The sequence below is a fragment of the Primulina eburnea genome, chromosome 13 (assembly GCF_022965805.1).
Source record: "Primulina eburnea isolate SZY01 chromosome 13, ASM2296580v1, whole genome shotgun sequence".
NCBI classification, from domain to species: Eukaryota; Viridiplantae; Streptophyta; class Magnoliopsida; order Lamiales; family Gesneriaceae; genus Primulina; species Primulina eburnea.
In genome coordinates, this window is record NC_133113.1 from 29014032 (window position 1) to 29039474 (window position 25443).

General features: G+C 34.2%; 5 protein-coding genes across 6 annotated transcripts; 3 read left to right on the plus strand and 2 right to left on the minus strand.

Moving 5' to 3' along the window:
* Positions 1-717: 717 nt before the first annotated feature.
* Positions 718-2937, plus strand: LOC140810186 (protein SOSEKI 4-like). The gene is given in 5 exon segments (XM_073168052.1): positions 718-1168; positions 1241-1310; positions 1408-1564; positions 1566-2212; positions 2610-2937. Coding segments are annotated over 5 exon segments (1254 nt in total). The 5' UTR covers positions 718-921; the 3' UTR covers positions 2743-2937.
* Positions 2938-10741: 7804 nt separating this feature from the next.
* Positions 10742-13513, plus strand: LOC140810587 (uncharacterized). Of its 2 annotated transcripts, none has more exons than XM_073168430.1 (5): positions 10742-11054; positions 11641-12669; positions 12758-12823; positions 12896-13112; positions 13193-13513. In XM_073168430.1, the coding sequence occupies exons 1-5, from the start codon at positions 11052-11054 to the stop codon at positions 13258-13260; spliced, it is 1383 nt and encodes a 460-aa protein (XP_073024531.1). In that variant the 5' UTR covers positions 10742-11051; the 3' UTR covers positions 13261-13513. The 2 variants fall into 2 exon arrangements, with proteins under 2 accessions (XP_073024531.1, XP_073024532.1); XM_073168431.1 differs by having other exon boundaries at positions 10744-11054; positions 12914-13112; positions 13193-13508.
* A 1049-nt stretch (positions 13514-14562) lies between these two features.
* Positions 14563-16001, minus strand: LOC140810696 (large ribosomal subunit protein uL29-like). Its single transcript, XM_073168572.1, has 3 exons — positions 15924-16001; positions 15550-15842; positions 14563-14781 (listed from the first exon to the last, which is right to left on the minus strand). Exons 1-3 carry the CDS (start codon positions 15925-15927, stop codon positions 14707-14709), a joined length of 372 nt encoding a protein of 123 aa, XP_073024673.1. The 5' UTR covers positions 15928-16001; the 3' UTR covers positions 14563-14706.
* Positions 16002-16305: 304 nt separating this feature from the next.
* Positions 16306-17010, minus strand: LOC140810452 (uncharacterized). Its single transcript, XM_073168305.1, has one exon. The coding sequence runs from the start codon at positions 17008-17010 to the stop codon at positions 16306-16308; it is 705 nt and encodes a 234-aa protein (XP_073024406.1).
* Positions 17011-19038: 2028 nt separating this feature from the next.
* On the plus strand, positions 19039-23434 carry LOC140809530 (ACT domain-containing protein ACR9). Its single transcript, XM_073167184.1, has 6 exons — positions 19039-19344; positions 20088-20306; positions 20491-20596; positions 21560-21911; positions 22546-22830; positions 22951-23434. The coding sequence occupies exons 1-6, from the start codon at positions 19191-19193 to the stop codon at positions 23095-23097; spliced, it is 1263 nt and encodes a 420-aa protein (XP_073023285.1). The 5' UTR covers positions 19039-19190; the 3' UTR covers positions 23098-23434.
* The last annotated feature ends 2009 nt before the right edge of the window (positions 23435-25443 follow it).

Sequence of the window (25443 nt, forward strand, 5' to 3'; positions counted from 1 at the left end):
AAAAACATTTTAATTCTTAAAGTTTTAATTGAATGAAAATTTTTAATCAAACATATATGATTGGAAATTGAATTGGAACATGAGATAAACATTAATAATCTCGTCTTAATGAAATGATATCTTATTTTTTTTCATTATTTTAGGACATAAAAACCCACAACTGCTTGCAAAATATATTAGTTAGATAAATTACGTTGGACAAGTTACATGTGAAAAACTCGTTAAAAAAAAGATTGATAAAGAAAATCGAATTTTTGACTATTTATCTAATATATCAACTCGATCATTCGTTGGAGGTAATATCTTACATTTAGTAATATCATGTCATATCGAGATAGAGTGGATTAATAAATGCATTTAGATGTATTTAAGATGAATGGAAATAATAGCAAAAGACGAATCCAAAATAATGCACATATACTTCCAATGCAGATTGCCGGTCCAGTTCAAATAGTGCCATTTGTAAGAAGATGTTTTTGCAATATGAAAAAAAAAATTAACCTGTGGAAATTCTTGAAAAGTTGGGATTTGACGAGGGAGACTTGAACTACCAAACAGATTTAGAGAAATCGCTGGAACTCGTTTTTTTCTTGAAAAAAAAATGATACCAACCATTAAATTTTTACCTAAAAAAAATAAGAAAGTAGATGGACGCTGGAATATACAGTCCGCAGACCCCATTTATCCGGGGAACATTAAAAAGGCCAAAAAATGGAGTGAAATATAGGCTAAAACTAAGACTTAGCAGCACACTGAATTTGTTTGGTAGCTGTTGTCTGCCGCATCCTTATTTGAAGTCTTCCCATTCACACCCGCCATCCTTTTTCACACACACCCCCCTATCAATGAAATGCACGACTCCGTTGGACTCTAAATCCTCATATATACAATTACATTCATTTCTTGGAATTTCTACAAGCAATGGCGGTTTCCAGCTCCAGCAGGCCTGGGAGAATGCCGGAGCTTCAATCCACAAAGTTATGGAAGGAACAAAGAGGGGAAATAAGTCCCGAGAGAACTGTGGTCTGGACCGAACCTGCTTCCAATGGGAAGCTTAAAACTGATAAAAGAGTTCCGGTCATTTACTATCTGTCGAGGAATGGGCAGCTGGAGCATCCCCATTTCATGGAGGTCCCTCTTTCATCTCCGCAAGCGCTCTATCTCAGAGGTATGTATTTGAATTTTATGGGGAAAAAATTTGAGATATTAAACATTGATTTATGTTTGATTTATTGGATAGACGTGATCAATCGATTGACTGTTCTTCGTGGGAAAGGAATGACATCCATGTATTCTTGGTCTTGTAAACGGTATTGTATATTTGTTTTTATTAATTTTCAGTGATTGTTTATCAGTTTTTTTTGTTCGATGGATTCCTTAAACTTCTATTTTTTATATGGGATTCAGGAACTATAAAAATAGATTCGTTTGGCATGATTTATCGGAGAATGATTTCATATACCCGGCGCACGGAAATGAGTATGTTCTCAAAGGATCAGAGTTACTGGAGACCACGTTCATGGATACGCTTTCTTCTTTTCAAAGGCAGCAGGCCCAGCCTCTGGCATCTGCCTCCTCCGGTAGGAGACAACCAAATCGTCGGCAGTCATAATCTGATAGATTACCCCAAAGCCTCAGCGGACAGACGGCGGCGTAACCAGTCCTGCAGCTCCATCGACTTCAACCTCAACGAGTACAGCGTATACAAGGCAGAGACCTCCAGCAGCACCGCCTCCGCGGACGCCTCCACTCAGACCGAAGACAAACGCCGACGCCGCCGTCCGCACGGGGAAATAGTCGAGGTGAAGGACAAAGAACCACACGGAGAAGACGAGATCGAGATCTCACCCCCGACCTCCGATTCCAGCCCCGAGACACTAGAAACCTTAATGAAAGCCGACAAACGGCTGATACTGCTGCCCGAGACAGCGTGTGAAGATCCAACGGCCAGTAACCATCGGGCGAAAGACAAGGCCTCGTCAGTTTTGATGCAGTTGATATCCTGCGGTTCGATTTCGTTCAAGGACTGCGGAACAGGTCAAGGTCTCGGGTTGATTTCCCAGTACAAGATGAGATTGCCACGTGTGGGAGGAATTGTAGGAAGGGGACGAGTGAAACTGGAGGAGAAGGAGTACTTCAGTGGAAGTATCGTGGAGACAAAGAAAGAGGAATTTCCGAGTCTGAAAAGGTCCACTTCCTACGGTGCGGAACGGTGCGTGTTTTTGCTCACTGTGTTTCTTACCAGCGTACAGTACAGTACCGTCACATGTTTTGTTTTCTCTGATTGATTCTAAATTTCACGTCACGCAACATCAATGTTAACCCGTATTCGATTCCATCCAGTAATTCAAAGCCACCACCACTGATGGAAAAAAGATTTGATTTTTATATTATATTTATGCAGACAACAAATTTTATGTCTCTTTTTCGAATGTGTACGTATGAATCCCCATTCCCCTCGATAATGATCGCATCATTGCAGTGATTCATTACATAATCTGCATGGGGATTTTGCAAAATCTTCACACAAAACACACGCATCTCTTTTCACCGGAAATTTACCATAAATTGTGGAATAATGAAGTTTTGGGTGCCCATTGGATCTGCAGGAGCTCACATTTGGAAATCCCGGGGAAGGAAATGAGATCAAATTGCTTATCAAGAAAACCTAAGAACCAGCAATCCCAATCCTCGACCCAAAAGGAAGCAAGTAATGGTACCATGATTGACTCTTGTGCTTGAAATGGTAATATAAATTATCATAGATGAGGGGTGTAGCAGTGAACTTATAGAGGTTGATTGTGTCTTTTCAATCATCTCGGGATAGACCCCTAGCTTCGTGCTGTGTTGGAAATAGTGGAGTTGATCTAGTCTTATTGTATTTATGAGCAAATTAAATTATTTCATCATCAAATGGCTTTACTGAGGTTGGGTTAAGTACAAGTCCGCATTGGATGTCGTGTTTGGTGTATTGATGTATTGACATTCGACGTTGTTTAATTATTGAAACAATAAAAAAATCAACATTTTTTTAAATTATTTGAAAATCGAAAACCAAATAAAAGAAGGGATTAAACTTAAAAGTATATATTAAGGATCATATTATAAATATAAGGTATTCCATACTTCTGAACTCAAATTAGACTTAAAAATGATCGATTATATTAGTTAGTATGTTATAGAAAGAGGGCCACTGGTTAAGAATATTTGGAACAATATTGTTGTTTTACAATTCTTTTTAGGTATACCACATTAAAAAAAACTCATAGAAAAAACCCCCAAATTCTTGTCTTTTTTTAAAAAAATATTTATATTTTTAGGTCGATGCATCGGCATTTGATGCTTCCTTGAATTTTCACTTGTTCCTGTCTCATTTTGGATTTGGTGTGTGGATGTTTCAATAAATTCCTCGTGGAGTGGGGACATTATTGACTTTTAACGTTGGGAATTCAAATAGAAATTGTCACTTGTACAATTATGGGGTGGTCCTAAATTAAATTATACTAATTCTATCTTCCAAAAACTCCTAAAATTACGTTGAAAATTTTGGAATGGTAATATTATATTGTACAAAATAAAATCTGAAAAGAAACGGAAAGTATGTTGAGAGAAATACGGAAAAGGGTGCGTCGGTGTAAACGTTGAATAATTGAGGCAATCGACACTGACATTGAATACCGGGATGTTTCTTCATTAACTAAATTTTTTAATTATCGAACTCGATTTTTAATTTTTTTTAAATAAAAGTAGGATGCCTCGATTTTTTTTAAATAAAAAAATAAATCAGAAACATATATATATATATATATATATATATATATATATATATATTGTTGAAAAATATATTTAAAATGTGTGTATTGAATATTTGAATGTTGAAAATAAGAGTTGTAAATATTAAAAATTAGTGTGTGATGATGTATGTAATGATGTATTTTATTTTTGGATTATTTGTAAAGATTTCCTATAAATAGATCTCTCATTTGTGAGAAAATAACAATTGAGTAGAGAGAAAAATATTATAAAGTGTGTAGTTTGGTAAATTTTGAGAGCTTGAGATTTTTACTTTTTACCATAAATTTTTACTTTTTCACAACACGTTATCAGCACGAAGCTCTAAAAGTCCTACATACTTTTCCAAACTCCAAACAGAAGAAAAAGGTAACAAAAGTAATTATATTTATTTTACTGTTATTTATTTATTGTGTATTTATTTAATATAAAATATAATGTTATTATTAGAAATAATAAAAAATAAATTTTTCATAAACTTGTTATAAATCCTGGGAGGATGTTAAGACGATATCCCACACTCCCGGTAAGAGATACGACAAGTATAAAAGCCTATAAGATTTTTAAACAAAATAAATTATGACACTCATTATAATATTATGATATGATATAAATAATTATTTAAACATGTCTAATATTATATATACCATATTATTACCATAAAATTATACAAATACATACCTTTATTTTTTTTGTACACCAACGGTCATAAATGGTAAAAAACGGCTAGTTTTTGCCCTATAAATATGATCTCACAAACACATTCAATAACTCCAACTTTCTCTTCTTCTCTAAAAATTATTCATCATCAAATTTTTCGAAGAAAAAAAAAGATGGCTTTCTCAAGGATATTTTTAATTATTTTGGTTATCATACTCACGAGTCTTGTATTTATCGGAGAATATCCTCCTCGTGCGTTTTATTTATTTTTACAAATACTTGTACTTGTTGTTTATCCGTTACTTTGTATTGCAATATTTATTAACTAACATAATGCATCGTAATTTTTTTAGTACCACCATGTCAAATTTAACAAAGCTCGAATTTGTTGCGCTCGACATCACGGGAAAGAATTATATGCCATGGACTCTAGATATAGAAATGCATCTTGAGTCATTGGGTCTAAGCGAGACCATTAAAGAAAATGACATATGCATGTCACAAGAAAAGGCAAGAGCCATGATATTTTTGCGTCGACATCTCGACGATGGATTGAAATGTGAATATCTCACTGAAAAAAATCTCATGGCTTTGTGGAAGGGATTAAAAGAAAGATTCGAACATATAAGAGAAGTTATACTTCCGACCACCCGGGATGAATGGAATACATTGAGATTCCAAGATTTTAAAAAAGTCAGTGATTACAATTCGGCGATGTATTGAATAATCTCGCAATTAAAATTTTGTGGACATGAGGTCACAAAATCTGAGATGCTGGAAAAAACATTTTCCACGTTTCATGCATCAAATATTACTCTAAAGCAACAATATAGAGTACGTGGATTCGCGAGATATTCTGAACTCATCGTCTGTCTTCTTGTTGCGGAAAAAAACAACGAGCTATTAATGAGAAATCATCAGTCCCGACCCACTGGATCAACAGCATTTCCAGAAGTAGCTGTAAGTAAAAATGAATTTAAACATGGAAACCAAAATCAATTTCAAAGACAAGGTTTTGGTCGAGGTCGAGGTCGTGGACGTGGACGTGGACGTGGAATTGGTCGTGGTCGTGGACGCGGCCGTGGTTTTGAAAATAATAGAGATAGTTATTTTTATAACTCATCTCAAAAGAGCGTCCTAAACCATCCACTGAAAAGGCATCATGAGAATACAAGTGTTAATGAGAATCACTCAAAAAGATATGAAAGTTCTTGTTACAGATGTGGTACTCCAGGACATTGGTCCAAAGTTTGTCGAGCCCCTGAGCACCTTTATAAACTTTATAAAGAATCATTAAAGGGGAAAGAAAAGGAGACCAACTTCACTGAACGCAGTGACCGTTTGAGTGATTCAACTCATTTTGATGCTGGTGATTTTATGAATGATTTCTCTGGAAATGATCAATATGTTGGTGGGATGGAAATGAACAATATTGATGCTGCAAATTTTCTCAACGATTTCTCTGAAAATGAACAATATAATGGTAGAATATAAATGTACAATAATTTATTTTTCATGTATTAATAGAATAATGTTTTATTGTATAATTATGATATGTGTTATATTTAAATATATATTGCCAGTAATTTATTTCATTGCATATTTTTTTGAAGTTCAAATATGGAAAATGCTATGAGCAAAGCTGAAGTTTGCATACCCGATAGTGGTACAACGCACACTATCCTCCGAGATAAAAGATATTTCTTAGAACTAAAACCAACAAAAAAAACGGTGAATACAATATCAGGTCCTGTAGACTTGATTAAAGGATGTTGTAAAGCACAATTTTTGTTACCTAATAGTACAAAAATTTTTATCAATGATGCTTTATATCCACCACAATCGAAAAGAAATTTGTTGAGTTTTAATGATATATATTCCCATGGGTATGATACTCAAACAATGAATGAAGGGAATGAGAAATATATGTGTCTTACCACATATAAATCAGGAAAGAAATATGTGATTGAAAAACTACCAATGCTCCCTACTGGATTGCATTATACACATATAAGTCTCATTGAATCAAACATGGTAGTTGATAATTCTTCGATATTAACCAATTGGCATGATCGATTGGGACATCCTGGTTCAACAATGATGCGAAGAATTATAGAAAATACACATGGTCATCCACTGAAAGACCAGAAGATCTTTCAGAATAATAAGTTTCAATGTAAAGCATGTTCTCTTGGAAAACTTATTATAAGATCATCACCAGTCAAAATCCAAACTGAATCACCAATGTTTCTTGAACGTATTCAGGGTGATATTTGTGGACCAATCCATCCACCATGTGGACCATTCAGATACTTTATAGTATTGATTGATGTCTCCAGCAGATGGTTACAAATATATTTATTGTCAACTCGAAATGTTGCATTTGCAAGATTACTTGTTCAAATAATAAAATTGAGGAATCAGTTTCGCGACTATACAATCAAGAAAATTAGACTTGATAATGCTGGTGAATTTACTTCCCAGACTTTCAATGATTATTGTATGTCTATGGGAATCATTGTTGAGCATCATGTTGCTCATGTACATACACAGAATGGATTGGCTGAATCATTGATTAAACATCTGCATATGATTGCTAGACCAATGATTATGAAAACAAAGCTCCCTATTTCTATATGGGGACATGCAATTTTACATGCTGCTTCATTAATTCGCATCAGACCAAGTACATATCATAAATACTCCCCATTCCAGCTTACATTTGGTAAAGAACCAGACATTTCTCATCTGAGAATTTTTGGATGTATGGTGTATGTGCCTATTGCACCATCACAACGAAAGAAAATGGGACCTCAAAGAAAGATTGGAATTTATATCGGTTATGATAGTCCATCAATCATTCGATATCTTGAACCTCAGACAGACGACGTGTTCACAACACGTTTTGCTGATTGTCATTTTAATGAGGAAATCTTCCCAATGTTAGGGGGCGAACAGAAACATACCGAAAAGGAAATTACATGGTATGTATCATCATTGTTACATCTGAATCCAAGAACAAAACAATGTGAAAAAGATGTACAACAAATTGTACACTTGCAAAGAATAGCAAATCAAATACCAGATGCATTTGCAGACACAAAAGGGGTAACTAAATCATATATACATACTGCAAATGCCCCTGCTCGAATTGAAATTCCAAAGAAACAAATGGAAGATACTCATGATGTCATTAAACGCCTGAAGTGTGGAAGGCCAGTCGGTTCCAAGGATAAAAATCCTCGAAAAAGAAAATTCATAGAGAAACACGATGATCACAAAATAAAGAATGATGTTTCTGAAGAAACACATGATGATCACAAAATAGATAATGATGTTTCTGAAGAAACACATGATGATGAAAATGTTCTGTCAGAACCACAAACTGACGAGAATCATGAAATCTCTATCAATTACATTAATACTGGAAAAATATGGAACCGAAAAGATATAGATGAAATTGATGATATATTTTCTTATAATGTGGCAATCGACATCATAAATGACAACGAAGATCATGAACCAAAATCTTTTGGTGAATCTAAAAATCGGCAGGATTGGATAAAATGGAAAGATGCTATCCAGGTTGAATTAGATTCGCTAAATAAACGTAATGTTTTTGGACCTATAGTCCTTACACCTGAAGGTGTAAAACCTGTTGGATACAAATGGGTTTTTATTCGAAAGCGAAATGAGAAAAATGAAATAGTAAGATATAAAACTCGACTTGTTGCACAAGGTTTTTCTCAAAGACCTGGAATTGATTATGAAGAAACGTATTCTCCTGTGATGGATGCAATTACGTTTCCGTATTTGATTAGCTTGGCGCTATCTGAAAATTTAGAAATGCGTCTTATGGATGTTGTTACAGCTTACTTATATGGATCACTTGATAGTAATATATTTATGAAAATCCCTGAAGGATTTAAGATGCCTGAAGCACAAAGTTCAAAACCCAGAGAATGTTATTCTGTGAAATTACAAAGATCATTATATGGGTTAAAGCAATCAGGTCGAATATGGTATAATCGACTAAGTGATCACTTGATGAAAAAGGGATATGTAAATAATTCAATACGCCCTTGTGTTTTCATTAAGAAAACAACATCCGGATGCGTAATTATTGCTGTATATGTTGATGATTTAAACATCATTGGAACGAATAAAGAAATTCAAGAAGTTTTGTCATACTTGAAGGAAAAATTTGAAATGAAGGATCTTGGAAAAACCAAGTATTGCCTGAGTTTACAAATTGAACAAAAAGAATGTGGAATGTTTGTTCACCAGACAAATTATACAGAAAAGATCCTTAAACGTTTTAATATGGATAAAGCAAATCCTTCAAGTACTCCAATGGTTGTTAAATCATTAAACATAGAAAATGATTCATTCCGTCCATGTGAAGATGATGAAGATATTCTTAGTCCAGAAGTACCATATCTAAGTGTCATCGGTGCCCTTATGTACCTTACAAATTGTACAAGGCCTGATATATCTTTTGCCGTGAATCTGTTGGCAAGATTTAGCACATATCCAACAAAGAGACACTGGAACGGAATTAAACATATATTTCGTTATCTACGAGGAACGACAGACTTGAGACTTTTGTATTCAAAAGATGCTAATCCAAGTATAATTGGTTATGCTGATGCTGTATATTTATCTGATCCACACAAGATACGTTCCCAAACTGGATATGTATTTACTCGTGGAAGCACTGCAATATCTTGGCATTCACAGAAACAAACGCTCGTAACAACTTCATCAAATCATGCCGAGATTATTGCACTACATGAAGCAAGTCGTGAATGTGTGTGGTTAAAATCAATGACCCAACATATCCAAATTTCATGCGGATTATCATTCGATGAGAAGCCTGTGATACTATATGAAGATAACGCTGCAAGTGTTGCTCAAATGAAAGAAGGATGCATAAAAAGCGACATAACTAAACATATTCCTCCTAAGTTCTTCGCATTCACCAAGGAGCTAGAGAAGAATAAATGTATTGATGTTCGTCATATTCAATCAAGTGAAAACTCATCAGATCTCTTCACAAAGGCACTTCCTACGACAATATTCAGAAAGCACATATATAATATTGGGATGCACAATCTACGAAATTTGTGAAGAATTGTTCATGTCAATATCAGGGGGAGTTTACGTGACTGCACTCTTTTTCCCTTACTATGGTTTTTATCCCAATGAGTTTTTCCTATTAAGGTTTTTAACGAGGCAGTATAAAAACACGTAATGAAGACAATCATTATGATCATCATCACAAGGGGGAGTGTTGAAAAATATATTTAAAATGTGTGTATTGAATATTTGAATGTTGAATATTTGAATGTTGAAAATAAGAGCTGTAAATATTGAAAATTAGTGTGTGATGATGTAGGTAATGATGTATTTTATTTTTGGATTATTTGTAAAGATTATAAATAGATCTCTCATTTGTGAAGAAAATCACAATTGAGTAGAGAGAAAAATATTATAAAGTGTGTAGTTTGTTAAATTTTGAGAGTTTGAGATTTTTATTTTTTACCATAAATTTTTACTTTTTCACAACATATATATATATATATATATATATATATATATATGTGTGTGTGTGTGTGTGTGTGTAACTTTTTAGGAAAATAACCTTCTCTACTAAAAAAAATATTTGTACTTTGACATAAACTTGTATGAGACGGTCTCACGGGTCGTATTTGTAAGACGAATCTCTTATATATATATGATTAAAATCTCGTTTAAAATAACTAAATATAGAAAAAAAATTATGAAGCAAGTTTTCTCTGAGATAATTTCACGGATTTATTTTAGTGAAATAGGTCAACCCGATTTATTGTTAAATTAAAAGTAATATTTTTATTATAAAAATAATATATTTTCATGTAAGTCGGTGAGAAGATCTGTATCATAAAATTAAGGGGTGAGCTTGTTTTAATTATCTATGATCACTGCAACCCATCCAAATATGCAACATTAGATTTGACACCACTCAAATACAAAATCCAAAGCATTGGGGTTTTTTAGCGCTTGCTGACATTTTCATGCTAAGAATATTGTCAACCAATTAAATGACTCTAATATACTTTAATAATTTATCTATAATAATAAGTTAATAGGAAATTTTCTAATTTAAAAATAAAATTGATACATTATTTTTTGGGGTCCAAAGTCAAATTAAACTTTCATATATCAACGGTGTGGGTTTTGCCACATGTGATTGGTTAGCTAGCTCGTAGGGTTTAGTCACACCTTAATATCCTATTGTCGTACGTCACTTTTTGGGCTTTCGGCCAAATAGAAACAAAGTAAAACCCTAATTAAAAAAATAATGTAATTTTATTGGACAAAGTTGATTTGCACTCGCAGCACGAATTAATTAGAGAGCCTTCATCGCGAACACCCCATCCTGTTGAACTTACAAGAATTTGGATGCTTTTCTAGGGTTTTGATTTGAATCGGGAAAATTTTGCTCTTTTTGAAACTCACAGTACCCATCTAACAGTGTGAGAATGTAATAGTGTTTGATATCCATTGTCAAATTTACGTTGTAGGGATTCGTCGAACAGCAAAGTAGGAACCCGCCAATGGTAAGTCCTTTTTTTCGAAAAATAAATTCCAGATTACAACCTTTTTTAATCTATCTACCTCTATGCGTGTATCCATGGCTGCCTTTGGAGTTTTGGGTAGAATGGAATGTATATATGCACTAATTCGAGTTTATACTCGACGCCGGTGTGGCAGAGTCTTGAAACTTATTGACGTATCATATGATGCTTCGACTTGTTAGTAGAGTTTGAGTAATTTGTTGAATTTGATGCGCTTTATTGGTCATATGAGATGTAATATATTGATCCATGCCACCTGAAAATGTGAATTGTCTTAAAGTTTGTAGCTTTATATGTTACAACTTAAGATTCTAAAATTTTTGCTATGGAAAAAATTTGTATTGGCCTAAACAGGTTGTGTATCATTGCTATCTGTTGAATAACAAGTTTGGATCAAATTAGCGGTGTGTCCTGATTTGGATTCTGAACTTTGCACATGTTGGCATTATCTTGGACATTTTCATCTCACGTCGGCCTTATTTTGTCACATTATTTTTGTCTATCAAGTGAACTCAGTGAAAGGGTGATCCAGATACACTGCTATTTACTGTTTCTGCAATCTTTCCAGGACAAAAGATTTGGGACGATCAAAGGTGGCGTACTAATGACTGATGTAGACACTGTTTTCGACTACTCGTCTGTAATGGATCCTAAGCGCGCCCGTCAGTGGTTGTCTGATGCTGCTGGATCAGAATTATTTCCTAACAAAAGGCAAGCTGTTGAACTTGAATCCCCAATTTGCAGAGAAGAATTAGGAATCTCCGTGGCAAATGCACTTCCTCGGGATGGTTCTCCGGGGTTTCAACCGGTGCTATCAGTCCCTAATCTATCCATGGATCGCCTATTCGGATCTGAGATAAACAAATCGGTCAACTTGCCTGAAAGAAATATGATTGCTGAGATAGATGGCCCAAATTTGACTGAAAGAGTTGCATATGAACTCTTAGAAAATGACCCATCTGTTGGTTTATCGATGGAAAACCAAGAAACTGGTGTAAGCTGTGGTGGAAGTGGAGAAACCAATGATGATCAAGTTAAAGATCCTGAAAATGGACTGCATATTGCAGAGGTCAGCATAGGATTGCCCTTGGATCAGGCGTACAACTGGGAAAATGAAAACACTTCGATATCTATGGGACAACCCTATGATAAGGAAGTCGGAAATACAGCATTGATGGTTCATTCCTATGTTATCATCGATGCTAATATTAGATCTATGGGTTCTACCTTTGGAAAAGGCATCGACAATACCATGTCATTGACCAGTTCCTCTAAAAAACAGGAATCTGGTAGCGTATGTTTTGGTTGCTATAATGGTGAATCTATAGTTGATGTCCTGTCGAGGCCAATTAGTAGCTATACCTTAATGTATGAACCATGTTCAGTTCAAACATCTGAAACGCATAACAAACCAAAGACCGTGGTGCCAAATGGTCATTCACCTAAATCCAGACTTGACTCTACACCTAGAAGTAAGTTAGAAACCAAACCTGCTAGGAAAGAAGCACCAAACAGCTTCCCATCCACTGTCAGGAGATTGTTAGCAACTGGGATCCTTGAGGGGGTGCCCGTGAAATATGTTTCTACCCCACAGACGGTAATATTTAAGGTTTAATTCTTTGTTTTTGTTCATAATTCTTGGCTCTCTTTAATGGGCTTACTTGATGTGTTCCTGAATGTCTAAGGAGCTTCGTGGAATCATAAAAGGGACTGGCTATCTTTGCGGGTGTCAATCATGCAATTATTCTAAGGTAAGCCATGTATATTAGTCGTCTTTGGAAAATATTATGGTAATCTTTTACTTCATTATTGTATATGTTGAGATTTTGGTTTTTATGGAGGCGCTAAATGCATATGAATTTGAGCGTCATGCTGGTAGTAAGACAAATCACCCAAACAACCACATATATTTTGAAAATGGGAAGACCATCTATCAGATAGTCCAGGAGCTAAAAAGCGTCCCAGACAGCATGTTATTTAATGCAGTTGAGACAGTGACTGGCTCCCAGATAAATCAGAAGGCCTTGTCCAGTTGGAAAGGTAGTGAAATGATCACATGAAACCTCTTTACCGTTTCCAATTTTCCAGTGTCGCTCATTCCCTTGTTTTTCTTCTTCTAGCATCTTTTCAAGCTGCACTCGAGAGCTTCAGTGCATTTATGGGAAGTAAGAACAGAATAAATGAGTGATTTGGTCGGAACAAGAAACTTATTTGGATGTAAATGACATGCACATGGACGCAAGAACTAGGTTTTGGTAAGCTTTGTTTTTGTTTTTTTTTTTTTTTGGAATGGGTTGCTGGAATGAAGAATTAATCAGTTGTGAATCATTCTGCTGTAGTATTGGATGCAATATCTTGATATAATTGTTGAACAATCATCTCCCGGATCCACATTTGTGAGAGCGACATCGGTTCAATTCACTACAATCACAATCCTTCCCAATCTCAAACATGAGTTTCGAGTTGTTTGTAGTCTTGGCTAAATTATAGCATACAAAACTCTAAATCCGGAATCAATTAACAAATACAATCAACTTGATAAAACTGAAATATATAGTCATCTACGCCCTTTGTGCACGGAAACTCCCTATGCAGATGTTCGGTGTGGCATAGTTGAATATATATTTTAGCTTGGACCTGGCCAACGACACCATTATCAGACCACGATTGAACCAATTGACTCTAGTAAATTATTTGTACTTGATTCCTTATCTTACTTGGTAGGATCCTGTGCTGTATAATCTAAACCGTTAGAAGAATTTCATTATATTATCAAGAAGGAACTTGATAATCACTTTTGAAGGCTGCCTGATCATGACCTGTCGCTTCCCCCTCTTTTTGGCATTGTACATGCTATTCAGAGTATCATTCAAGACACTGACTCGCACCATCTTTCGCTCTATGGGGTATATAAAATATATCCATTTTGCTGAAGTTTGATCGATGCCGTTAGCTAATATCAAACCCAAAAGTTGCCATACGAGTGCCTAAGGACTCAAATCCCCTGAGTTGGCCTTTGAAGTGTTTAAATTGAAATTTACTAAGATTCAATTTCGGAAGAAAATCATTTCAAGATGGTAACCGACCATGGAAATGGATCGATGCCATAAAATACAAGGACGTGTTTTGGTACAATTTCATCGAAACATGAATCTTCAGTGAATTTTATGTAAAATGTTCTATTTTCAACACTAACAACGTTATTAATGAACTTGAACAATCGAAATTTCTTAGTAAAACCCAGACAGTGAAAAAAATCGCCAATTAAATTATATTTTTGTGATTTTATATGCCCCTAAACAAAATTCCTGAGTCGGCTCAGGTTAATGTTATGTACAAAGCTGATTATAATAATGTAGAACTTGATCATAACCGTAGTCTCACCTAAGAAAGACATTAATGAAGGAGCTAGGGTAAATTTAAACGAGGAAATGTCTCGCATAGTAACTTGAAAACACGAAGATGCCAAGTGGGAAATGGGAAAAAAGGAGGCTACAAATTTGACATCAAACATTAAGTTCTGTTATCGAAACATCCTTTGGCTATCAAAAAACCAAATTTAATCCAGAACAATAACATAACCCTCAAAGAAAGGCAAAAAAAAATACAAAAACACTTTCAAGAAGAAGGCATTTCAAACTTTAATAGCGTACTTCCTCACAGGGAAGTACATCTCCTTCTTTTTCTGCTTTTCTGTCTTCAAAGAAGCCTGCAAAATTGCGGCACACTCACAAATAAATAACACATTTTTAAAAGAGATAAAATAATGTGACTAATATATCAGCAGTTTTCCATGACAGAAGATCAAGGCAACACCGAGACAAATTCAATGAAACCAAAACAGAAAAACAAATCTACAAAGACTACAAATGTTTGTTACAATACAGAAAAGATATATATCAGATAAAGTTGGTTTCTTTTCATCTCAATGCTAAACAGTAGAGTCAAAGTTATCACGAACTTATTTTCAATCTAATTACTATTATTATGTTTTTCATTTTAAAAGTAAGGCAAAAGGCAAATGCAACTCAAAGATTGGGGGCAGTTTATATTATCATATCGAAAAACAGAAATTCTTGAAACCCCCACTACCCCTCAAATTTTTTTTTATCAAAATACCTATAAGGCAACCGTAGAGCTTCACACATTTACAGACAAGAATCCAACTACAGGGGCCATAGGCAAAATCCTCAAGTAATTAGCTTCACCAAAATCCTAGCATTTGATGTTTTCCGCAACATGATCCGCAGTAGGAAATAAATGAAGGATCCACTATGGAACAAAGTAGAAAGAAAGCCAGAACTCATATTGGAAGGCCACAAATAATCCACAAAATACAAGGTGACAAAGTAGCATAGCGAACACACAACAATGAGAAATCCATCAGGCTTTAAATGCCAACACTCCAATCCACGTAACATCAAAATAATATATTGCACCAAAAAAACTTAACTATAAAGAAAAAAACTGCATTTACCTGGTGTTTAGTGAGACGGCGGCGAATGGCACGGGTTTTCTTGGGGCGGAGATCAAGGGGTAAATACTTCTTGTTCTTGTACACTTCCCTTAGCGCAGCCTTCTGCTTCTGAGATATGACGGTCAGCACCTGAGCAATGGAAAGTCTTACCACTTTAATCTTGGAAAGCTTGTTCGGAGCGCCGCCGGTGACCTTTGCCACACGCAGCAACGCCAGCTCCGCCTTCAGATCTTTCAGCTGCGCTAAAAGATCCGTCTTGCCCTTCTGCCTCAACTCGTGAACCTTGATCCGAGCTACAACAGTCAAAATTCAAAATTTATCAATTCATAACATTAAAAAAAATCATTTGCTTCATAATGCGTCTAAATTCTAACCCATGTCCCGTTTCCTCTTTCTCCGGATGACTTTTTCTGTAGGCGCGGAAGGGTCGAACGATGATGAGACAAACCCTAATGTATATATAGATGGATTTGGGCTTCAATCAATTAATTGGGCTGACCCAATTTTCGATAAAATCCGTTAATGGGACACACTTAAGCCCAACTATGTCCAGAAGTTATGGGTACCAAACACGGACATGTTTAGGGGAGAAAATTTAAGGATAAATATAAGGCTCAGATTCGAACCCTAAGATTCGAATTCGAATTGCTATATCATTTGCAGTTTGAATTAAAACTCGAGTATCAAAATAATCAAGTTTTTTTGCATGTTTTTGACTAGCAAAATGTATCCATTTTATTAAGAAAAAACCAATGTTCACAGATATAATTTAGCCAACCAAGAAGGAAATTCTCCATTCACCCAACAAAAAGGCGAGGGAGAGGAAATAACAAATTGAACTAGAGAATGTGCTATGACATTAGCAGATCTTCGCATATGTTGTAGACTCAGTATCCACGGTTCCTTTATCAAGTTCTTGACATCTTCTGCACAAGAGCCAATATATCCAAGGTCTGAAGATTGATCCATGACTGCTTGCACGGCCATCTGTGAGTCCGAGTAAACATGAGTGCTGATCAAACCCCTCTGGTATACGTGTTTTATTCCTTCCTGAATAGCCAACATTTCCGCATGGACCACCGATATTGGTGGCTCGATTCTGTTGCCGAAGGCCAGCACCATATTCCCATCCTGATTACGAATTGCCCCAGCAATTCCATAGATGTTGAGATGATCATTAACAGCCGCATCCACCTCAAGCCGCAGATGCTGTGATGGTGGAGGAGTCCAATCCTTTATCAACTCGGCCGCTGGTTCAGGATTGCTAGTCTGAGGTGTCTTCCCAAGTGTCCAGAATTCTTCGATGTAGCTGTCATTCCATTGTTTCGACATCGTTGGTTTTATATCTTCAGTGCTATGTGTAACCCGAAGTCTGTCACACCAAACGCTCCAAGTTCGACATGCAAACCTCTCGAAATCAGCTTTGCTTACTTGGCTCATCATCCAATTGCATATCTCCATCGTAGACCGACCACGGACTTTTTTTGCATGTTATTCGAACTATAATCGAAAAAAAAATGTTTAACTATATTTATTTTAAGTCCATAAACAATTTATGAGCTGTTAAATAAAATAGTTTGAAATCGAATTTGGCTTGAAAAAATTCGAACACGCTCGAATTTTACTAAAGTTTTATAATTTTAAATATTTTTTTAACTTACCTGATAAACGTGAGCTGACTTAATTAATCTAACACCATGGACCTTAACATTTAATATTCTTACATTTAAAGTTTTATCAAATATTAAATAACTAAAAATAGACCGAAAAAATATATGAGATATTTTCGCACAGGAAATTTTAAATTTATGATCTCCCACTATTATATGGAGTGTAGTATTTTATCTGTATGATATATAGTGCTATTTTGTACCATCGATTATTAATAATAGCAAGTATTAACGTTTGAATAATTATTTAAATTATTGATATAATATATAAGACCGAGTGTTTCTACTTTGTCAAAAGCTATAGCCGATGGTAACAATGCAACTTAAATATTTTAAAACGTACATTAGCTTAAGAATTACGTTTCAATGATCTACTTGCATAGACAGTTATTATACTAACAATCTTCCTCTCAATAAATTCACTTATTGCAATCAATGTGAATTGAACTGTAACATTGGCTACGATATCAACTACATAGCGAGTATTTGTCGTTTTATCAAAATTTATAGTTGGTGGTAATGGTGTAACTCAAATATTTCAAATCCTACAGCAGCTCAAACACCAGGTTTCCATTGATATACTCTGCATAGATAATTGTTGCACTCAATATAATATAATGAATATATTTAAATTTTAAATATCATTATAAAATTATTATTTAAACAATTTTTATATTATTTGAGATGACACTTAAATTAAGATAACAATATTATGTCGTTAAATTAGCTTATTCATCTTTAATGACCAAAATTGTTATTAATTAAAAAATAGAAAAAATCATATATTATTTTATCTATAAACTTTTTTACAATAAATAAGTATTTTTCAAAACAATCAATTTTTTTGTAAATCTAATAAATTTTGATTACAAATTTTAGATATTTTTAAAACATGTTAAAAAAATGCATTTATTAAAGTAGTAATTAAGATACATGATGATGATGATAATAATATCAATATGCGGACAATCAATTTACAACAAATTATAAATATAAATAAGAATTTTAATTTAATAATATACAACAAATTATAAATATAAATAAGAATTTTAATTTAATAATATTGTCTTTGTATCCTATACACACAGAATAATACATTAGAAAAATTTTATTCCTATTTTAGCATGGTCTAGAATTTTTTTTTTATTCCTGTTTGGACGTACGTCAAATGGACTACGGATATGTATGTTTTGCGTTGCCGACATAATCAGACAATCCATCTCTTCCTATCTAAATTATAATAATATGTTAATATGTAAAAATTTATAGACGGATCTCTTATTTGGGTCATTAATTAAAAAGTATTATTTTTATGCTAAGAGTATTACTTTTTATTATGAATACAGATAAAAATTCGTGATATCATCTCATAAGAGACTTACTAAAATATTTTATGTCATGAATAATCTCTCTACCCGTTAAATCACTCTACGTATAAAACATCTTTTACGTCGAATAAAACTCTTCTAAATTAAACAAAATTTTGTATTAATTTATTTAGTATCATTTAATAAATTTTTTTAAAAAAAATAATATAGTAAAATTTTGCATGTTGTCATCCCAAAATACTCATTCCCCATAAATAACAGTATTTTTTCAAATAAAACAAAACATAATAAATTAATAATTAAATACAATATAAACTAAAAATTTTAATCATTAACTTTAAATAAAAATTTAGAATTTCCCTAATCTCATTATATTTCATATAAAAAAATAATTAATATGTATATTTTAAATAAAAAAAATCAATTTAGGTGAACAATGCTGACAAGGATATGCAATTATTATAATTATAAATAAAAACGATAACAAATTTGTACAAAACCGGAAAATAAAGAGTGGTAGGAAATGAACCGAGGAGGTTGCAGAAGAAGCATGTGACCACCCTATCAACTCCCATCTGCCGACGTCATATCTTCTACCGGTGGTTTTATTGTTTATTTTTTCGAAGAATTATTGCAGCGAACAATGGGTGTTCCGTGGGACGATGCCGTCTTGATCGAGAAAGGGAAGAAGCCCGGGGAGCCATACGTGATAACGGTGAATTGTCCCGATAAGACCGGGCTTGGCTGCGATATCTGCCATATTATTCTCGAATTCGGTCTCTATGTTACCAAAGGAGGTTGGATTTCTCCTGCTTTTCATTCTCTGCGTAGTTTTTTTATTTATTTATTAAATCTTTGTTTATTTGTTCGACTCATTCGTTTTATTTAGTTGATGTGTGCTTGCTCGTGTTTCTAGCTTTATTTTTCTTTTGTTTGGAACTGTTGATCAAGGTAGAGTTGATGGCTTATGCTTGAACTGCTCAAAAATCTCTTCTTGTTGAGTAGTTTACTGTCTAAATTTTGGATATTTGCTATTGCTTTTGTGATATAAATAAATCCAAACCTGGATACAAAGTTGTCCGTTTCCAAAATGAGAACCAAGGTCCTAGTTCTAGGCTGCCCATTTGTTGGCAAAACTTTGTGATTGAAAATAAAAAAGGGGAATTACATTGTAAGAGTTTAACGTAATACACCCCCTATCCTCTTTTAGAACTAGTCTTCGAAATCCTTTATTACTTCCGTACTGGAAATATAAACTTGGGTTGACTCTTTGAAGCGGAATAAGTGAACTGAAAGGAAGAAATTATTTTTTTCTAGACAAGTCAACTTCAGCTAAGTTTTCTATCTATTGACTAGTTAGGTTGCAACTTATAAAATCAACATCATCTTTCTAGATGGTTTTCCAGGAACAATTTTTCCACCCTCAGATGTCATCTTTTCCTTTTTTTCCCTTGTGATCGTGTCTTCCAGTTGGTAGCTGAATCATATCTCTACTTTGCTGATGTCTCTAGACTAACTTTGTCAAGTTAATTATCTCCAGATGTTTCAACTGATGGATTATGGTGCTATGTTGTATTATGGGTGATTCCTCATTCCAGCTCACGTGCAATAAGATGGGTTCGTTTAAAAGAACGCCTTCTGTCAATATGCCCGTCCTGCACACCATCATTTTGCTTGAACCAGGAGTCCCCAAGTGCCTCGTCTTCCCCTGTTTACTTGTTGAAGTTTTGTAGCCTTGATCGGAAAGGATTATTACATGGTAACAAATTGTTCTTATTCTTTTATAAAATACAAATGGCTCTTATTTTTAATTTTTGAGTTTACAAAACTTTTGCTATTTTATGTCCTGTACATTCCGTCATTTCTTGAGATGTGAGTCAAGTCTATTTTTAGTTTGAGCTTGCAATCGATGTTAATACTACGTGTCTGTTAAATTTCTGCAGATGTCACTCAAGTTTTTGATGAGCTCGAGCTTACGATTCAGAGAGTAAAAGTAACCACGGCACCTGATGGTCGTGTTTTGGACCTCTTCTTTATAACAGACAACTTGTAAGTCTTCTTTGTTGTGCTGTTTGCACAAACTTTAATATTTTCACTAACATAAGCATGGCATTCAGTATTCTTTGTTCTGCTGTTTTGTTTGAGACGCACATGACTTGTCCTAGCTCAACAATTCCTCAAAGGGATAAAGCCGACTGACGACATATTTAAGCTGTCAATGTCTCTGCCTATTTGATTATATTTATTTGTCGTCTAAACCATTTTTAACTCACACCTCGGGTTTGGTGTGATTGCACCCAATACCTAACTCTTGGAAAACTGACTGTATTATATCTTTGAACATATCTCTACTTTGTTGCATATTCTTGGTGTTTGATGTTACTTGTGTATCTAGATGTGAGTAGTTACGGAAATACTTTTGCCACCCATTTGAATATATGACGACTTCCCATTTGCTATTAAAAAATCTGATACAAACTATCTTGTCCATGTTTAACATTTTTTCCCCAAAAAACTCGTTTAACATTTTTAATCATTTTAATTTGTGACATATGTACCAAATGCATTGGTATCTTTGAACTGTAATGCTAATGTGATAATTTATTGGGATTTGGGAGGGGGAAAAGTTACGAAGCTAAACGCCTGAAACCAAAGCTTAAACCTTTCTAGATGTGATCCTCTCTACTCCTATCTCATGGTTTCACAGTTGTATGTCAAGCTTTAGATACCTGTTTTATTACTGCTTAGGATTGCATGGGAGGATAAAATTATACCCACAAAATAAGTAAAAAAATTGGTAGAGGGCTACAGCACTTGCTTATAAATAATAAAGAATCATTTTATGCAGCTGTTAACAGAAATTGTATAGTTGCACCCTCTAAAATGTCACCTACTGTTTTTACCATGTATGTTGCCATAAAGAAAAATGTGGTGGTATTGTTTCCACGTAATCACTAGAGTTTCTGATTGGTGCCTTTCTTATTGTGATTACAACCCATTCTGCATGCTCAGGGGGATTTTACACACAAAGGAGAGGCAAGATGAAACGTGTAATCAGTTAAACGCTGTTTTAGGTGAATCATGTATTAGTTGTGATCTTCAGTTGGCCGGCCCTCAATATGATTGCTCTCCGGGGATATCCTCTCTGTCTCCACATGTTGCTGAAGAACTATTTAGATGCACAACATCCGATAATGAAACACACTCGCAGGCGCTTAGCCCAGATGTCAAGGAGTTGAAAAGGGCTAGTGTGAAACTTGACAATACCTTGAGCCCAGCTCATACGTTACTTCAGATCAATTGTGTGGATCACAAAGGTTTCCTGTATGACATCATGCGAACATTGAAAGATTGCAACATCCAGGTATAAATTTCTATTCCTTGTGGATATTTTGTTTTCTTTTTACCATTGACTTTTATGATTCATTTCATATGTTAGTGTTTTTGCTAGTTTACCGTTTGGCACATTTAAACTGTCATCACACTTCACTTTTTAAAATTTGAATTTGTACATAAAGCTCTACGCCTTTGTGTTTGAAGCCCTTTGCATGTCCCTGTCGATGACTATGAATCGTATGGAATATTTCATTTGCTCACAAGTATTCGAGTTAAGAAAAATCATCGAGTTTGAAGTAATGTAACTTGTTTACAAATGAAATTTTCCATACGATAACATTACTTGTTTACAACTTTGATGAGGTGTCTCTCTGCCTATTAAAATTTTCTGAAACGATTATATTTAAACAGTGATGATGAATTCCCACTCTCTCATATCCCATATTTTGTTGGAGTGCTGGACTCGAATCTTAGGTCAACACGCAGATAATTTGAAGGCCTTTTGAATGTCTCATTTGTGCTCGTACCTCGGCATAGGACTCACCCATCACGCAGCCCTTTTAAGTTAACATTATAATTACTCGACATTCAAGAAACATGAACTAGGAACTAGGGCAGTTTATGCTAAATGCTGAAATATTTTGCTGTTGTTTTACACCCAGATTGCATATGGTCGCTTTTCCCATGTTAACAAGGGGCTCCGAGAATTAGACTTATTTATCCGGTATAAAGACGGGAAAAAGATAGTGGATCCTGAAAAGCAAGATGCACTCTGCTCTCGCTTGAAGTTGGAATTGCTTCACCCACTACGTGTTCTTATCATTGATCGTGGCCCAGACACTGAACTTTTGATCTCCAATCCAGTGGAGCTATCTGGAAGAGGAAGACCACGAGTTTTCTATGATGTTACTTTTTCCCTGAAGAGCCTCGGCATCTGCGTTTTCTCGGTAAGTGGTAGTAAACATCACATAGTGTAGCTTTCACTCTTCAAAATAATCTGTTATGCTAAACAGTTCTTTGTGACTGGACGGTTGTGGAAAATATCATCTGTATTTATCTATTTATAGGCAAAGATAGGGAGACATACAAACGAAAACCGTGAATGGGAGGTTTACAGCTTCCTTCTGGACGAAAACTGCAGGCTTCAATTATCTAGTAAGGCCGTCAGAAATCAAATTGTCGACAAGGTCAGAAGATCGTTGATGGGTTGGTAAAGCTTCATGTATCTGACTGCGTTTATCTCATACTGTGGCGTGTCCTTTATTTAAAAAAAAACATAGGTACGTAGATGTTATGTTTTTGTGTTGCTTTTGATAAAAAATATGGAGAGGGATTTGCCCGAGGTTCGGGGGTACTGGTGGTGGGAATGGAGATGTCTTGTATGTATTGATTTGTAGTTAGATTGGATCAAGCATAGCTTTGCTGTGTTGCTTATATTTAAGTGAGATTGTTTAGGTGCCAACTTCTCTTCTTAGGATCCCCTCCCCCTTGTACCCACAAATCGCAAATCTCCTGTCAAATTTGATGTTTGTATCGACTTCATTTTCCTGCTGCGTGCTTTTGTAAAATCCATATGAACATTTAGTTAAGGCGAATGATGAAAATCCAATCGATGTATGAATTTTTTTTTAATACCTATCTAAACGCTTCATTCTTTTTGTAATTCGGTTTGGATAATAATTTTGAATCTAGTGTTGAAGGAACAACGTTATTTTTTTTAATTAATTCATGTAAGAAAAAGTTTCCTGTAATTTAGTTTCTATTTTCAATATCTACACGTTATTGCAGTTCGAAATTGGTAGATTTGAAGAAGGGGATGTGGGATTGTGGGTGGCAGATTTGATTTGGAAGGAAATTTTTTATTTGGCAGAAGATTTGAAAGATTTAATTGAAATTACACTGATTTTACGTGTATTTTAAATATTTCATAACTAACATTATGTTTATTGAGAGATAAATACATCGAATACAAATTTATTCAAGCAATTAAATAAGTTAAAATCCATGTATTTGAAATATATAGTTTCCGCATTCAAATTCTTCGATCCAATAAGTTGCATTTGTACTAAAGAATTTAAAATATATTTTTGTAGTTTTAGAGAAACAAAATCGTAAACATGAAATTCATCATTTGTATATTTTATAATGATTCAGGTTAGTTATAATGAAATTTAAGTTCATCTAATAATGAAAGTATTTGAAATTCATTTTATTTTGTTTAATTAATATATAAATAAGTAAAATATGTATTTAAGATTTCATTTATTGTTTTACTCATAACACTATAATAGAAATCTATAAATTTTAAATTCTTTTATCCGAACGCAATATTAGATTATTTCCAATGTGACATTTCAATGTTTAGATATTATATTGTTCACTTTATGAATCAAAACAAATTTCTAGCGGTGAGACTTCGTTAAAATATTTTTGTTACGATGAGTTTGGTGATTGATAAAATAATAGCATCGAGCTGTTACAGAAAACCAGTCATCATATCATTTTGTATTTTAGCTTTTCAACCGCTGATACAATACCCAACCACTCTAGTGACCTATTCAAGTTCAGTCGTTCCATTGCTTCATTATTCACCAACAATAAATCTTTCATTTTCTAACTATGCTGCATTAAATAAACATTGTTATTATCCAACCGTCTTTCAAAAAATGTGCAAAGTAAAGTTGATACTTTACTTCTAGAGTGGGTCTCATGTGAGACCGTCTCACGGATCTTAATCTGTGAGACGGGTCAACCCAACTCATATTTAAAATAAAATGTAATACTCTTAGCATAAAAAGTAATACTCTTTCATGGATGACCCAAATAAGAGATCCGTCTCACAGATACGACCCGTGAGACCGTCTCACACAAGTTTTTGCGTTACTTCTAACCATTCTGAACACTACCAGTTATAGCATATATAACAGTATATCACTAACTCACGATATGACAATTTTTTTAAAAAAATTATCCAAAGTCAAAAATTTTTTTGAGAAGCTAGGAGCTATAAGTTGCAAAAATTAAGAAACATAAATAAGCATTTATGATATGTACTTCACCTGAAAGAGACAAGTTCACTCTATCGAGTATTGGTACAATTGATCGTTGAAAAAGTTTTATTCAACCGTTGGAAGCTTTCAATTATATATAAATGTAGTTTCAATTTCAAGAAACAATATACACACAACTCTCGCATCTTTCAAATCTTCATTATCAAAATCTCTTAGCACTCATACAAAAATACTTCAAGCATGCTGATACACCACACACTTATCAAAATTATGTCAGATCATCAAGGATTAAATTTGTGCAACACCAACAATTCAAGCCTTCAAGTCTGATCATTAGGTTTTTTGTTTTTTGTCCGGTGAATCGAGGATTCTTTAATACTAAGAAGTGTAAAGTGATCACTAAAAGTCTCAACTAGACATTGATAAGTTCTCACTGAAACGGGTTGTTATAAGATGTAAATCAAAGTCTTTCAAGGATATATTCAATTATTCAAGTTACGTCGTTCCATTGCTTCATTATTCACCAACAACAAATCTTTCATTTTCTAA